Source organism: Branchiostoma belcheri, unplaced genomic scaffold (genome assembly GCF_001625305.1).
Source record: "Branchiostoma belcheri isolate BF01 breed outbred unplaced genomic scaffold, Haploidv18h27 scaffold30, whole genome shotgun sequence".
Taxonomy (NCBI): Eukaryota; Metazoa; Chordata; class Leptocardii; order Amphioxiformes; family Branchiostomatidae; genus Branchiostoma; species Branchiostoma belcheri.
The window spans coordinates 2230895-2245110 of record NW_017803910.1 but is presented as its reverse complement, the minus strand read 5'-3'; the positions used below and the strand labels follow the sequence as shown (position 1 = coordinate 2245110).

The 14216-nt window shown below is 45.0% G+C and overlaps 3 protein-coding genes across 3 annotated transcripts in view; 1 reads left to right on the top strand and 2 right to left on the bottom strand.

Moving 5' to 3' along the window:
• Positions 1-2361, top strand: part of LOC109474167 (kelch repeat and BTB domain-containing protein 2-like) — a 3524-nt gene extending 1163 nt beyond the window's left edge. The window contains exons 3-6 of the mRNA XM_019774417.1: positions 11-160; positions 365-1265; positions 1652-1880; positions 2149-2361. Coding sequence (XP_019629976.1) covers positions 11-160; positions 365-1265; positions 1652-1880; positions 2149-2296 — 1428 coding nt within the window. The 3' untranslated portion in view covers positions 2297-2361. The remainder of the gene's footprint in view (positions 1-10; positions 161-364; positions 1266-1651; positions 1881-2148) is intronic.
• Positions 2362-3058: 697 nt separating this feature from the next.
• On the bottom strand, positions 3059-6969 carry LOC109474126. The gene is made up of 4 exons (XM_019774333.1): positions 6222-6969; positions 5571-5792; positions 4394-4447; positions 3059-3937 (listed from the first exon to the last, which is right to left on the bottom strand). The coding sequence occupies exons 1-4, from the start codon at positions 6967-6969 to the stop codon at positions 3105-3107; spliced, it is 1857 nt and encodes a 618-aa protein (XP_019629892.1). The 3' UTR covers positions 3059-3104.
• A 2910-nt stretch (positions 6970-9879) lies between these two features.
• On the bottom strand, positions 9880-11047 carry LOC109474125 (tripartite motif-containing protein 3-like). Its single transcript, XM_019774332.1, has 2 exons — positions 10652-11047; positions 9880-10173 (listed from the first exon to the last, which is right to left on the bottom strand). The coding sequence occupies exons 1-2, from the start codon at positions 11045-11047 to the stop codon at positions 9880-9882; spliced, it is 690 nt and encodes a 229-aa protein (XP_019629891.1).
• Between the last annotated feature and the right edge of the window lie 3169 nt (positions 11048-14216).

Below are 14216 nucleotides of genomic sequence, written 5' to 3'. Positions count from 1 at the left end.
CCCCCCCTAGGTTGCACAAATCAGGACAGAGTGCGCCAGGTTTCTCCGGCGGCACCTTGACGTCACCAACTGTGTACAGACGTACGTCCTGAGTGACTTGTACGGACTACGGCGTGTCAGGAGGGCGAGCAAGAAACTCATCACGGAGCACTTTCTACAGGTAGGACCAAGCAAGTTTCATTCTTTCAACTTCCTTCGTATGAGTGAGTGAGTGAGTGAGTGAGTGAGTGAGTGAGTGAGTGAGTGAGTGAGTGAGTGAGTGAGTGAGTGAGTGAGTGAGTGAGTGAGTGAGTGAGTGAGAGTGAATGAATGCACAGTACTTTGTCTTGTGGACCAAACATTCATCACCCACTCTTTCCTCCAGGTTTCCCAGTCTCCGATGTTTTTAGACATGCCAGCTGTCCAGCTACAAGACGTCATAGCCAGCGATGACGTCATGGTCACCACCGAACAGGACATCGTTGACGTCATCATGACGTGGGTACGAGAGGACCCGGATGAGAGAGGAAAGCACCTGCCCGAGCTCCTGATGCGCGTGCGCGTGCCCTACCACATCTTCCACGATGACAAATATACTAGTAGTGAAAGAGAAGATTTAGACACTGAATCGTCGGACTCGAATCAGCAGATAATGTCAAAAGGAAACACAACTTTTACCGAAAGCCTTGTGCAACTTGTTCCGCGTTTGGGATTCTATATGAAAAACTGCGTTATTTTTTACGCTAGGTCAAATTCTTTCTTATGCTTTTGCCCAACGGATCAAAAAATGTACCGTATAGAAGCGCCACCGGGCGACATGGAGCAGACTGCACCTTGCCTGGTCAACTTTTCTCTTTTGAGAACTGAGGAAAACGAGCTCTTAGCAGCTGGCGGAAGGTTGGACACAGATGACGACGAGCCGCCAAGGTTGACAAGATCTTTTCTTAAATATGACGTACACAGAAATACCTGGGAAAGATTGCTAGACATGACAACACCGCGTGAGAACTGCCAGCTCGTCTTTTTGGAGGACAACTTTTTCGCCATTGGAGGTTTCCGCCCAAACGGCTCGGCTACGTGCGAAAGATACGATCACGTGAACGACACGTGGACACCCATGGCGTCACTGCCATGTTCGGATGTGGTGAACTTGAAAGCTGTCGCGGTGGACGATGGGATAGTTGTCATTTCTCGAGAAGGAATGTACCGCTACTGCCTTCGCAATGACCGATGGGATACCCTCCCCTCCACATTCAGGAGGATTTTCGTAAAAGCTACGGCCTTCAGTAAGTTTTACTCCATATATCACTTATTCAATGACAAATAGATTGTTCTCAACAGTTTTCTCCACTTATGTTTTATTTTCTTTTGATTTCTTCAAAGTACTTATTAGTGAAGCCTGGTCAACAGTATGGCTGTATAACTAGATTTGTGAAGACAGAAATGCATCTACGTGTAGTATATGAATAGGAATTTTGGTCATTAAAACTTTGTAGCAAGTTCTCTTTTGGCAACACCATAGGAGCTTAACCAGTGTCTCATATACTAATTCGGCAGCCTTTGATTGACAAGGTGTTTGTACGACAAATAGGAAAGACGTAAGTAAATAAAAAAAATTGTACTGGTGGTTTGCATGTATTTTGTAAACATTGTGCAATCTGCTTTTTTACAGATGAACAAATATTCGGCGTATATTTCTCCCTCCCCACCACAAGCCCTCCACCCCTGCACCTGGGAGTGTATCGTTCCGAGACAAAGCGTTGGCAAGCAGTAGGGACTGTACCATTACGGCAAAAAGAGGGGGAGCGGCCTCTATTTGTGGAGTTCTTAAACTACCGAGAAGAGCTATATCTGCTGTACGGTTGGAGAAATGGAGATGAATGTATTTTTTCCTCCGACAGGTAAAGAAGGAATTATGTACTCTTTTTGCAGCATAACTGAAGGCAATTTCATATTTTAAAACTTATGTATCTCATGGAGTCATAATTATATGTATAAAGTGCCCTGTCTGTCATGTCTGTATCTTTTAAAGTTAAAGACCCTTGTTATTTTCTTCTAGCCTCTACCAGGCTTCGGAAGCGGCTGGAAAGACACGAAAACTGTACTCATTTAGAGCACCATCTCCCCATGGCATGTTATCTTTCTCTCAATAGGTTTCTCTCATTGCAGATACAAACCGTCAGACGACACCTGGGTACGAGGTGACCTTCTCATCCCACCACTGTATGCTGGGAACGAGATTTTCGACTTGTCGTGCTTTTCGGCAAAGTTGGTGACGTCATCTTTAAAAACCGTGTCAGAATTCGCATTTACTTAGAGGGAATTTCTACTAAAATATATATGGATACATCCTCTGTGAAAGTATGTTTGAATATACGTAATAACGTTACATAGAATCAAAAAGAATCTTTCTTTCTCTCTCTCTCTCTCTCGTTTATTATGTATATGTTGATAAGTTTTACACAAAAAATGCGTACTGTTATTAAATACAAATAGAATGTATAGAATCAAATTAGAAAAAAAAGAAGTTCAATTCTAAACATATACATAAGTTTGATTCAGTACATATAAGTATGCTTTTGCTGGTGCATGGCGGAATACATTTTTGTATATCATTTGTTAGTGTATCCTCTAAGACGACTCTTATGTAGTACAGTACAGTACAGTACAAGGTAGAAAAAAATGAACGAGAAAAGTAACAACAATATGTTTTCCTTCAGTAAACATAAATATCAGCTGTGAAAACAACCTTCAACAGTGTATATTGAAACAAAGGAAGAGCATCATATCATACAGCGCTGTGCGTGGTGGGAGTCTACTGTATGTTCTTACTTAACTTAATTAACATGTCTACAGAATGTAATACCAGACATACACACGGCACTCTCGAAGATTGGATGCATTATTGTATGCAATACTATAACACCTGCGTGGCAGACAATCAAATACCTAATCCTTTGCGACGGCTTGGTACATGGTGTACGTGTGCAGGTGTAAGGGGTACGTGAGTGTAGTTAGCCTTGCCCTTCATGGCTTGCCCCTAACGTTAACAAGGACACACATCAGGATAGCCGCCGATCTTAGAAGTGTACCTGGTAGAGGCTATATGCTGCCGGTCCTACTCTCTAATTGATAATGTAATGAGTGTAAATTTTAATACTCTCACCAACAATGACCAATAAACGCCCTCTGAAGACCACGCCATGTGGTTTTCTGATATCAGTGACCATGTCACGCACGAACTGACCCGTAGCGGTAAACATGGCAACCCGGTTGTTTCCAAAATCCGACACCAGTATATGACCAGAACTAACGGAACACAGACCACGCGGACCCTCCAACAGTCTATCTTTCCGCCCAGCGCGCTCAAGCACTCTAAAGCTGAATTCAAACCGCCCTTTGCTGTCATACACGTTAACAGAGTCCCCGAACCAGTCCGACACAAAGATCTTCCCGCCCTTCCCCACTGCCACATACCCGGGTCCCTTCATCTCGGGCCCTGTGGTGAACCTACCACGCACGAGAGTGCCGTCCTGGCGGTAGATGCTGGTACTGCACCCAGTCGAATTCCTCACGGGTTTATGGTCACATCCAACAACAATAACCTCGCCTGTTTCACTGTTGACGGCGACCCCGTATGCCAGCCTACCACTTATGAAAATGCGGCAAAGAATTCCGCCCTCTCTGTTATATCTGACCACATAGTTATGCCCCGCCACCCAAATGCCCCCCTCCCTGTCCACTGCCACGCCAACAGGACGAAAACGGGTCAAAAAGCCAAGGACTTCGTTTAGCACCATGGTTTTGAAATGGCCAATACAAGCCCCTGTGGTGTTGTATACTAAGATACACCAATTGTTATAATCAGCTATGAAGATTTCATCGTTGTTGTTTGAAATAGCGACTGCAAGCGGACTTATTTTGTTGGCCAGGGGTCCAGTGCGTAGTGTCAGGCCTGCTGTAATAAAAGGTAAAAAATTAAACATTACACGAAAGTGGAAAGATTTACAGCTCAAATTACAGAAGCTCCTACAATATTAAAAAAAACATGCATGGCAAGCATGCCCCCTCTGCCTTATTTTTGCCTTTTTAGCTTTGGGACATCTACTTATGTCATGCCCCGACTCCATATCTACGTGCTTAGGCGTATATATTACACATGTATGTAGTGCGTTACAAAAGAGAGACAGAAACGCTTAACGTACATCGTGTCATATACCGTTTACGTTCATATTCCTGTAGTAATAGTTTCTTGGAACAGACTTACTGTATTGATCACATTGTCATTGTTACCAACTTGCCATACATTGTAACATTCATTCATTCTAGCACAACTTTTTGTCATTTTTCTCTGGGACGTAGGGCACGTTCAAATTATTTCCAAAACAAAACTCTACATGGGCGGTAAACTTGCCTCTTGACTTCCTGATATCAGCTCTGCACGATATGGTGGGCATGCTTGATGCGACTGTGGTCAGTGTTGTTAGTATTGTAGTCGCCTCTTCTAAAGTTGGTAACAAAAATATAGGATTAAGAAGTAAGGGAATAGTTATCTTGTATATACCTACATAATGAATGAGTGAGTGAGTGAGTGGAGTGAGTGAGTGAGTGAGTGGAGTGAGTGAGTGAGTGAGTGAGTGAGTGAGTGAGTGAGTGAATGAGTGAATGAGCTTTATTGCCCACAATGACGATGTAGTCTGGCTATATATATAAAGCGTTCAACAAACAATCATGAGTGACGTCATACAAAAATGATTGACAGGCCCACAAAAACTAGTGTACCTGTGTCGGTGAAGGTTATACATCCAGGTAATACAGGTAATAAGATACGCAAAAAAAAACAGTTACTCAACAACTGGATATGGTTTTGGAAACGGTCAGACGTTTCAAGTAGCATCCACTACCTTTCGAGTAGCAAGAACTTTTGAGCACTTTCTACTATTGACCAATAGCTCTTGCTTATATACCTGCATTTCTGCACAAGTTCTCTAGTGTCACTGACGAAAGGTAGAGGATGCTACCAGAAACGTCTGACCATTTCCCAAATCATGTCCAGTTGCTTGAGTAACTGTTTTTTGGCGAAGTCTACCTGTGTCTGCCTCGGGTGTCTGCCCCGCCTCTGTCGGAGGGTTGAACGGCGGGGTTCTTGTGGATACCGTGGCCGGTATAGAAATCCAGTTAGCACCTTCTGGTACCTAACAGAAGAAGATTGAATATATATTCACTGTCCTTGATAAAATATTGTCATTTTTGCATTTCACAAGAATATTATTGAATGTAAATCAACATCAAAAAGTCACTTGCATAAAAGGTTTATCCAAAAATGATGGATAATGAAATTCATATTTGTCAACTATCGGAGCTTGATCAGGCTAAGGCCAAATTTTCGCATACAGACAGACAGACAGATACATGAACTTTATTGCTCGACATTTGTACATGGCTCAGTGCATGGCAACAATGACAATGTGATCAATACCGTAAGTCTATTCTAAGAAACTATTCGTATTGACATAATTTACGTTAAACATTTCTGTCTGTTACAATATTTTCTCTCTTTTGTAAGGCACTGCATATGTATTGGCTTGTACGTAGATATGGAGTCGGGGCATGACATAAGTAGATTGAAAATGTCTGTCTGTCTCTCACCTGTGTGTCTGGATGAGCTGTCGTCCTCCCGGCCATGTTTGAGACAGTCGTGATGTTGGGAATGATGATGAGGATAACAATGATCACGGCAGCGGTGGTGAGAACACTGCGGAGTGGAAACTTCACGGGCAGGGAACACTTCTGGTCCTCTCCCTCTCCCGTGTCTACAGATTTATAATATACACTTATGTTCAGTTGCAAAAACGTGCGTGCAGTCAGGGTAAATGTAGCCTCTACCAGGCTTCGGGAAGCGGCTGGAAGAGTAGAAATTGGTCAAATAGACAGAGAATATACCGGGGGAGTTGGTCCGCGCTAAGAGAACATTTTTTTTTCAGCAACAACCTGTTCTCTTAACGCGGATCAACTCCCCCGGCATATCATCTGTCTATTTGGGCACTTTCTACTCTTTTCAGCCGCTTCTGAAGCCTGGTAGAGGCTAGGGCAAATGTACACACCACCTATACTAGAGTTTAGGAATACAATGTCATTTTAAGGCGGCAAAACAAAACAAAAATATACTGGATAACAAATACATACACACACACACACACGCACGCACACACACGCACACGCACGCACACGCACGCACACACCTGAAGCCGATGGCGGGTCCTCCTGGGGCGCATCTGTTTGTCTTTCCGCGTGTTGAGATGCTTCTTGAGATGGCGGCGGTATAAGTCTGATCGCAGGGGGTTCGTCCGTACCGTCGTGCGTCTGTCGGGGTTCATCGCGAGTCTCTTGCGGTTCGTCGTACGTACAGTCGCACGTCTGTCGGGGTTCTTCGTACGTACAGTCGCACGTCTGTCGGGGTTCTTCGTACGTACAGTCGCACGTCTCTTGAGGTTTCTCGTAGGTGCAGTCGCACGTCTGTCGGGGTTCGTCGTAGGTACTGTCGCACGTCTCTTGAGGTTTCTCGTACGTACAGTTGCACGTCTGATGCGGTTCGTCGTAGGTACTGTCGCACGTCTGTCGGGGTTCTTCGTAGGTGCAGTCGCATGTCTCTTGAGGTTTGTCGTACGTACAGTCGCACGTCTCTTTAGGTTTGTCGTAGGTACAGTCGCACGTCTGTCGGGGTTCGTCGTAGGTACAGTCGCACGTCTCTTGAGGTTTGTCGTACGTACAGTCGCACGTCTCTTGAGGTTTCTCGTACGTACAGTCGCACGTCTGTCGGGGTTTCTCGTAGGTGCAGTCGCACGTCTGTCGGGGTTCCTCGTAAGTGCAGTCGCCCTCCTCAATACGCTGTAAAGTGAAGCTCTGACGGTGGAAAGTTTCACGTACAGCTGGTATCTTTGATCGGAGATTTTTCTGTACCGCTTCGACTTGCTCAGGAGCGCACGCCATTTTGTATTTTGTATAATCTCCTTGTTCAAACCAAGGACATTGTTGAAACTCACTCCAGTCGAAACAGAGACAAAGTTGCCAAATGCCAGTCCTTTCTTTCTGCAGTGTCTATTGACTCGGGAGTCTCTTCGTGAGGTACGGATCTATTTTTGCCCCTTTCACGTGAGTATGCAGTTTACAGACTTATTGGAACTTGGAACGCAATTAACTCGCACATGGACGGTTCTGCCGCCCACGTCGTCTTGCTGTCGACTAGACTGTATTCAAAACATGTCAGTCTTCAAGACTTGCCAAAACTAGTCAGCAGGCTTTAGCCTCTACCAGGCTTCGGGAGGCGGCTGAAAGAGTAGACATTGGCCAAATAGAGGAGGGTCTGCATGGGGGGGTCCTGGCAACGGTTAACGATAAATTCGGCAGGGCCGATAACGCTTAACGGTAAATTCGGCAGGGCCGATAACGCTTAACGGTAAATTCGGCAGGGCCGATAACGCTTAACGGTAAATTGACAGGCTTTTTTTCGAGCTGCACTGGATTTGGTATCTCGCTTTCTGAGAAAAGGTGATCACTGACAAAATTACGTATACCTTACATGTAATGAAGCACGCATCAAAGGTATGTGTTCCCTGTGTTCCCCACCTGCCCTGGCCCCCGAGTGCGTCCACAAATAAAGGGGAGTCCGAGTCGACGTTGGCCAGGGCTCTACCCAGCTGGACTTTTTTCCGTCCGCCCAGTTTTACCGATGGATTTTGAGAGGGAGCGCCGAAGGCGCTAGTCTAGGGGGGTCCAGGGGGATGCTCCCCCGGGAAATTTAGAATTTTTAAGCCTTCAAAAACGCAATTTCCCGCATTTTGAGAGGCAAATTATGGTGTTGAGAGTGTTTGTCGGTCCTTCTGATGTTTTCATATTTTTACTCATTTTGTTAATCTTGTCTGTCAAGGTTGACGGATTCGTAAAAAAAATTCTGTAACTCTCCGCAAACTTCCGGTATTTGACGGAAAACTGGTGCTGGCTAGAGCCGAAGGGGACCGAGCGCAGAAGCGCGAGTCGAGCGCTAAAGGCGCGAGCAATGTAGGGGGGTCCGGGGGCACTCTCCCCCGCGAAATTTTGTATTTTTAAACGTTTAATGACGCATTTTCCTGCACTTTGAAAGGCAAAATTAGGTGTGACGAAGAATTTTTCATTAACGCTTAACGCTGAATTTAGGATGACAAATAACGTTTTACGTTGAATTAAAACGACCAATAACGCTTCACGATGAATATACTGATAACGCTTAACGTTGAATTAGAGCGGGTCGGCAACGATTAACGGTAAATTAAAACAGCCCATAACGGTTAACGAAAAAGGGCATGCAGACCCTCATAGAGAGATGCACGGTGAGAGATGACATGCCGAGGGAGTTGGTCCATGCACCAGAGAGTCGTACATTCTGCGGGAAACTGTACTCTCTAGCAGACCAACTCCCCCGGAATGGTATCTCTTTATTTGGCCGATTTCTACTCTTTCCAGCCGCCTCCCGAAGCCTGGTAGAGGCCACAGGCTTTACGACTGGCCCTTTTTGGGAGCCTTTATTTATCAGTCCTTGGGCAAGAGTTTTACAATAAAGTTTGAAAAATACAATGCGTCTTTTTGATTTTAGCAACACTTTAATTGATTTCTACCGGCTCAGTGTACAGTCTGCTACATTTCGGCATCTTCAATGAAAATTTTAAAACGCTTAGAAGTTGTTGCGGACATGCTAGTTATGCCCCATGCGGATATGGCGTCTGAAAGGCATTTTTAATCCCCTCTTGCTTTGAGACGCCGAAATTTACCAAATTCTACTCCGCGCCGACAAATAATCCCCGGTACAAATTAATAGAAGCGATGCCAGAAAGAAAACTAGAGTTCCACGATCTCATACCTTCGCCGAATGGCTAACCTTTGTGACGAGATATCAAGGACGTTCCGCTGTAGTACCATAACAAGCTACCAGGGGGCCCAATATCTAATAATTAAAAGTTGAGTCAAAGTTGACCTCCGAACACGTCCCAAAATGTTTTAATCATTTTGAAACATTCGACTGCCGAATAGCAGGCGACCTGACCGAACACCAGCCGACCTTGCTCCCGACCTACTCCTAACCATGGTTGGGTGGAGTTCGGCTAGTATTCGGCACCATGTTCATGAATGTCTGACAGGGTCTTGAGCGGTTCTCCCAAATGAACAAGAACAAGCGTCTCTGTGTAAACGAGAACCTCTTTTACCTTGTTAATCGTACCAGATCGTACACTGTTCTCACTTCAGTGAACTTGATCCCAAAAATCCACGACCGTGGCAACCGTAACCCATTTATGATACGAGTTGAAGAACTTGCGTCAACGGTGGAAATTGTTTACACACACATATAATGGTTCATATATTACATACAGCGCCTGGATAAAGAGTTTCTTTCAAAGTGAATAATGAAAAGATTTAGTATACTAGTAGTTTATTCATTGTTTGTTATTACTAGGACTTAAGAAACTGCTGGGTGACGAGCAGTGGAAAGGTACTAATCTAAGGATACAATCAAGGTCTTTCATTGTGCTCTTTCTATGGAGTCACTTCAATTAGAAATGCTGTCTATCTCAACCTTGCTCTCGATAGGTACAAGGACGACTTTTGTACTGGAAGGGCACAATCCGAAAACATCATAATATTCACAGTTACTCTTATTAGATGTTTCAAACTATTGTCTTTTACCAAACTGAATATGAGAAGAGGATAGACACATGTATGTACTACAATGTATCAACACTCTACAAGCAGAGGTTTAGGCTCTGGCTTATTTTTGGTGTAACATAAACAAGAGAGAATCAGGGGTTATAGAGATAACAAAATCAACCATAAAGTGGTCAACACACACAAAAAGGAATATGTATGTGTATGTTACTTATAGTTCAACTTAAAGATCTGTACGGGTTGGGGAGAGTGGTCTATGACCACCAGCCGGCCGCCCGGCGCTACGGTCACGTCCTTGGGCCGCCGCAGCCCGGTCACCACGTGCCTGATGAACTGCCCCTGGGGGGAGTACAGGTCCACCCGGCCGGCCAGCTCGCTCGTGACCAGCACGTTCCCCTGCCGGTCCGTGCTGAGGCCCCGCGGCGAGCTCAGCTCCACCCCGCACCGGTTATCCTCCCCGAACCGGGACACGTGCTCGCCGTTCACACTGTACACGTCAACCTGAGTTATAAGTCATAAGAAACTTAAATAGCATCTGGCAGACTCAATGACCGGAATCATCACTGTTTTTTATTCCAACGCCAGTTTAAGTACAAGACGTGGTGACGGCACACTCACGTTTTTTCAACTTATTTTTATGATAACCTTTATTGTACATCCATGCCATATCTGGCTAAGTACAGGTGAACAGATGAAAAGGTATATACATGTTTGTAGTACAAACAGGACTACTGATATAACTACATCAGCTCTAGAACTACTTCAGCTTCGGATTCTTCTCGTTTCTTTGTGATGTTAAAAATATAATTTGAAATGTTTTTTTTTAAAACAGGATAATCAAAGCGCATAAGAAAGGTGAATTTTTCGATATTAGCCAGGGATTGGAAGTATGGAAACGTTCTTGTAATCGAAAAAATTATTTCTATCATAACAATATAAATGACAGTACGACACTTCATTGATGATTCTCGCGACTCACCTGGTCACTAGACGTGTCTGCGATGTAGATGAGGCTGCTGACTGTGATGTAGAACGGTCCCAAGGACGTGGTCGGGCCGAGACTCACTTTCCTGATGAAGACACCGCCTGTTTCAGCGTACACATATATTTCCTTCTCTGTTGTACTGCCTTGGATCCTTACCGCCATCACATACACCAGGGTATTGCGGCTAACGCCGACGCCGTACGCCTTCGTGCCTACTTCGAGCTCGATCTTTTTCAGAGGTCTGCCGTTTCGGCCGTAGTTGATGACATAGTTGAATCCGACCACCCACAAGGTCTGTCTGGTGCCGACGGCGATGCCGGATGGTCTCAGCCTGTAGTCAGCTCTGCCCGGTACCCACAGTACGAAACTTCCTCTAAAGCCACCTTGCATGTTGTACCTCACGATACGTTCGTTTTCGAAATCAACTATAACAATTTCTCCACTCCTCACCACTCTTCGTCCTCCACCCTTCTCCCTCTTACCCGTGAGCAAGACGGCCGCGGCTACGGGGCGGCTCTGCTTTTTACCTCCAAAGGTCGCCCCTCTACCGAAACGGACGGACGGAACTGAAATCAACCAAAAGATTTTCGACGTAAGGCGCCTGGTAGATACACATCTGAAGACCAACCAATTCTTTTGCTATTCCAACATCACGCACGTTACCATATCACAAGACATGGCGACAGCACACTCCATGTTTTCAACTTTATGCCGCCACCAACGCAGACAAACGCACAGACAACAGACAAACTCATTTAAGTGAGGCAAGTAATATGTTGAGTGTAACATATACAAGCCGTTCGGTGTGATATAGCTAGCTGCCGCCGCGCCGCTTGCCTGCGAAGCTGGTGTGTTACGCCGAAGGGCGGTTATACCGGCTATACCGATACAGATACATACATTCTGAGACCTATGACTATGAGATTTGATATCAAAATGCATATTTCTCAACCTACAAATTGTGTGTGGGACTTTTCCAAATTCTTCCTCTATTGAGTGAAGCAGGCAAATGGCGAAGGAAAGAGATGAAGATTGAAAAGGTCGTGAAAAAGAACAAGTGTTCGGGTTAGAGCTTTGACTCGAAGAACTATTTTAATCTTGACACTGATTTCCACACATATGCCACAAGACGCAAATCTGTGTCGTCCTAAAACAGAAGGCTAGCGGAAAACCCACATTTCCCGGATAGATCTAAGTTTCACTTTGTAGTCTCTTACCAGTGTTGAAGATATCTTACCTTTGATTACTGAATTGGATATTTGTGAGCAGGCGTCAGCGGTGGTCGTTTTCACTAGAGGCAGAGATGTAGTCGTCATTTGGACGGTTGTAGGTGTTGTCGTAGCAGCGGTCGTTGTAGCATCCGTCGTTGTAGCAATCGTCGTTGTAGCATCCGTGGTTGTAGGAAGCGTCGTTGGCGTGGTTGTAGCAACCGTTGTTGGCGTGGTTGTAGCAACAGTCGTTGTACCATGTGTTGTTGTCGTGGTTGTTGGATCTGTTGTTGGAGTCGCTGTAAATGTCGTTGGCATCGTTGTAGCTTCCGTGGTTGTGGTCGTTGTAGGGTCAATGGCTGTCGTCGTAACAGTCGTTGGCATCGTTGTTGCGGTTGTAGTAACAATCGTTGGCATGGTTGTGGGGCCTGCGGTCGATTTCGAACCTGTAGCTGGGCAAGTACATTGTGTGGTTGTACTAAGACGTACTAGGTTTAAAATCTATGACTGGCGGAGTTTCAGATCATCTTGCTCGGTCAGGTTTTGTCCTACACTTCAAAGCACTTCATAAAAACGAGAAAGCGCGCATTACCATATCATATAGCTTGAAAACTTACTTAGTTTCTCTTGCTCCAGCCAGCTGCGCGTTACCGACTCGCGGGTTGTGGGAGGAAGGGTAGTCCGATCCTGGTCGATCACCTGCAGAAGAGAATACCGTGTTTTTTTAAGTATTCCAGAATCGCATAGCCTCTACCAGACTTCGGGAGGTGGCTGGAAAGAGTAGAGATTGGTAAAATGTGCAGATGATATCCCAGGGAAGTTTGGTACGTCCGCAAACTGTTCTCTTAGCTCGGACCAACTCCCCTGCCATATCATCTGTCTATTCGGCCAGTTCCTACTCTTTCTAGTCACTCTCTTTACGTTACATGTGTCATTGTAGCATTTTCAACGTCTGTCTATAGATAGCGATAGTGGTGCACGTTTGTCCAACTTAATCGCCAAGCATATCTTTTGATGGTTGCAGTGCAGTATCAGATTGGCAAGACACTATCCAATACGCCACCCAAGTTAATGGTTACAGGTGCAGACAGGTGGCCAATACGTATAAAGAATTTAATATAGACTCCCCTTGATTGCCACAATCTGCTTGGAGATTATGTCTACCTCAGGAGAGACGTAGAAAAGTTAGAAAAAGACGTGAAAAACTAGCCTCCTTTGCAGACTTGTACAGTAGGGCGGTGGCGTTATTTTTACGGTGAGCGACGCGAGTCATGCCGCATGGGGAGTTTTGCTTCACCTCCAACGAAACCGTCTCTCGAGTCGCTCACCGAAAAAATAACGCCGCCGCCCTACAAGTCTGCGAAGGAGGCTAGTGAAAAACAAACTGGAAGAAGTATCAGATTTGAGATGAAGACAGCACACCTTTGTGTCGATGTGCACAGCTGATCCCAGCACAACCCGGATGATGACGATGATGAGGATGAGAATGGTGATGATGACAGTTGCCGAGGCCACGATACAAGACGGGCGGCACCAGCCGGCCCGAGTCGGGGCACCGTCGTCGGTACTTTCTGAAAGAACGTCCAAAAAAAAAAGAAAAAATAGAAAAAAAAAACAACTGTACTCCCTAATCGTCCCTGATTTGATAACAGGAAAACTTATCAAGGAAGACATGCTTGTGACTATTGTACTGCTAGAGAGCGAAGGAAAAATAATGGCACGAAAATTCTTTGGAAAGACGTGTCGTGTAGATTTCTCCTGTAGACGCGAAAATTTCCATCCAAGAATCATCGCCACAATATGTTAAAAACGAACGATACTATAAAAACCATGAATTCTGTTGTGCCACTAGGAGGGTCGATAAAAGTTATGACACAACAATATACTTCTTGTCAGCTTTCTTTCTGGCGAATTCGATCGTCTTGTGATATGATTTTGAAAAAAAATCTTAGCCAGTGTGAAATTTTTTGCGACTGATTTCACTAAGTTCTTATCATCCCCCTATCAATAACGAAAAAAGAGTCCATGTGTTACCTTTACGTCTCTTTTCATTCTTGGTCGGTTCACTATCTTGACTTTGGCGTAGGTCTCCATTTTCAGCAATGTTGGATAGATTCGTGGCCGGGGCCCAAGCCTTCACATGTATCCTTCGTCCGTGCTTATGCTTAGGTCCACGAGGAGGGCTTTTCGCGTTCATTTTCCAGGCAGGAAACCGTCTTCAGCTCACTTGCAGTTCGTCAGACTAGCGATTAACTGCTGTACTTTTGAATCTTTTCTCAAAACTTTTTTTCTAGAACTTAACACCTGTTAGCCTTGGTATGCTTTATACCGTGCCTTCCTGGGTGGGTTTA

Excerpts from the sequence above, each read along its gene's own strand:
- LOC109474126 (XM_019774333.1), bottom strand. The coding sequence starts at position 6,969 with ATGGCGTGCGCTCCTGAGCAAGTCGAAGCGGTACAGAAAAATCTCCGA. Across the intron at positions 5,793-6,221 it reads GGACCCGCCATCGGCTTCAG|ACACGGGAGAGGGAGAGGAC; the intron begins GTGTGTGCGTGC and ends ATAAATCTGTAG. Across the intron at positions 3,938-4,393 it reads TGATATCAGGAAGTCAAGAG|CAGGCCTGACACTACGCACT; the intron begins GCAAGTTTACCG and ends CTTTTATTACAG.
- LOC109474125 (XM_019774332.1), bottom strand. The coding sequence starts at position 11,047 with ATGCAAGGTGGCTTTAGAGGAAGTTTCGTACTGTGGGTACCGGGCAGA. Across the intron at positions 10,174-10,651 it reads CAGACACGTCTAGTGACCAG|GTTGACGTGTACAGTGTGAA; the intron begins GTGAGTCGCGAG and ends CTTATAACTCAG.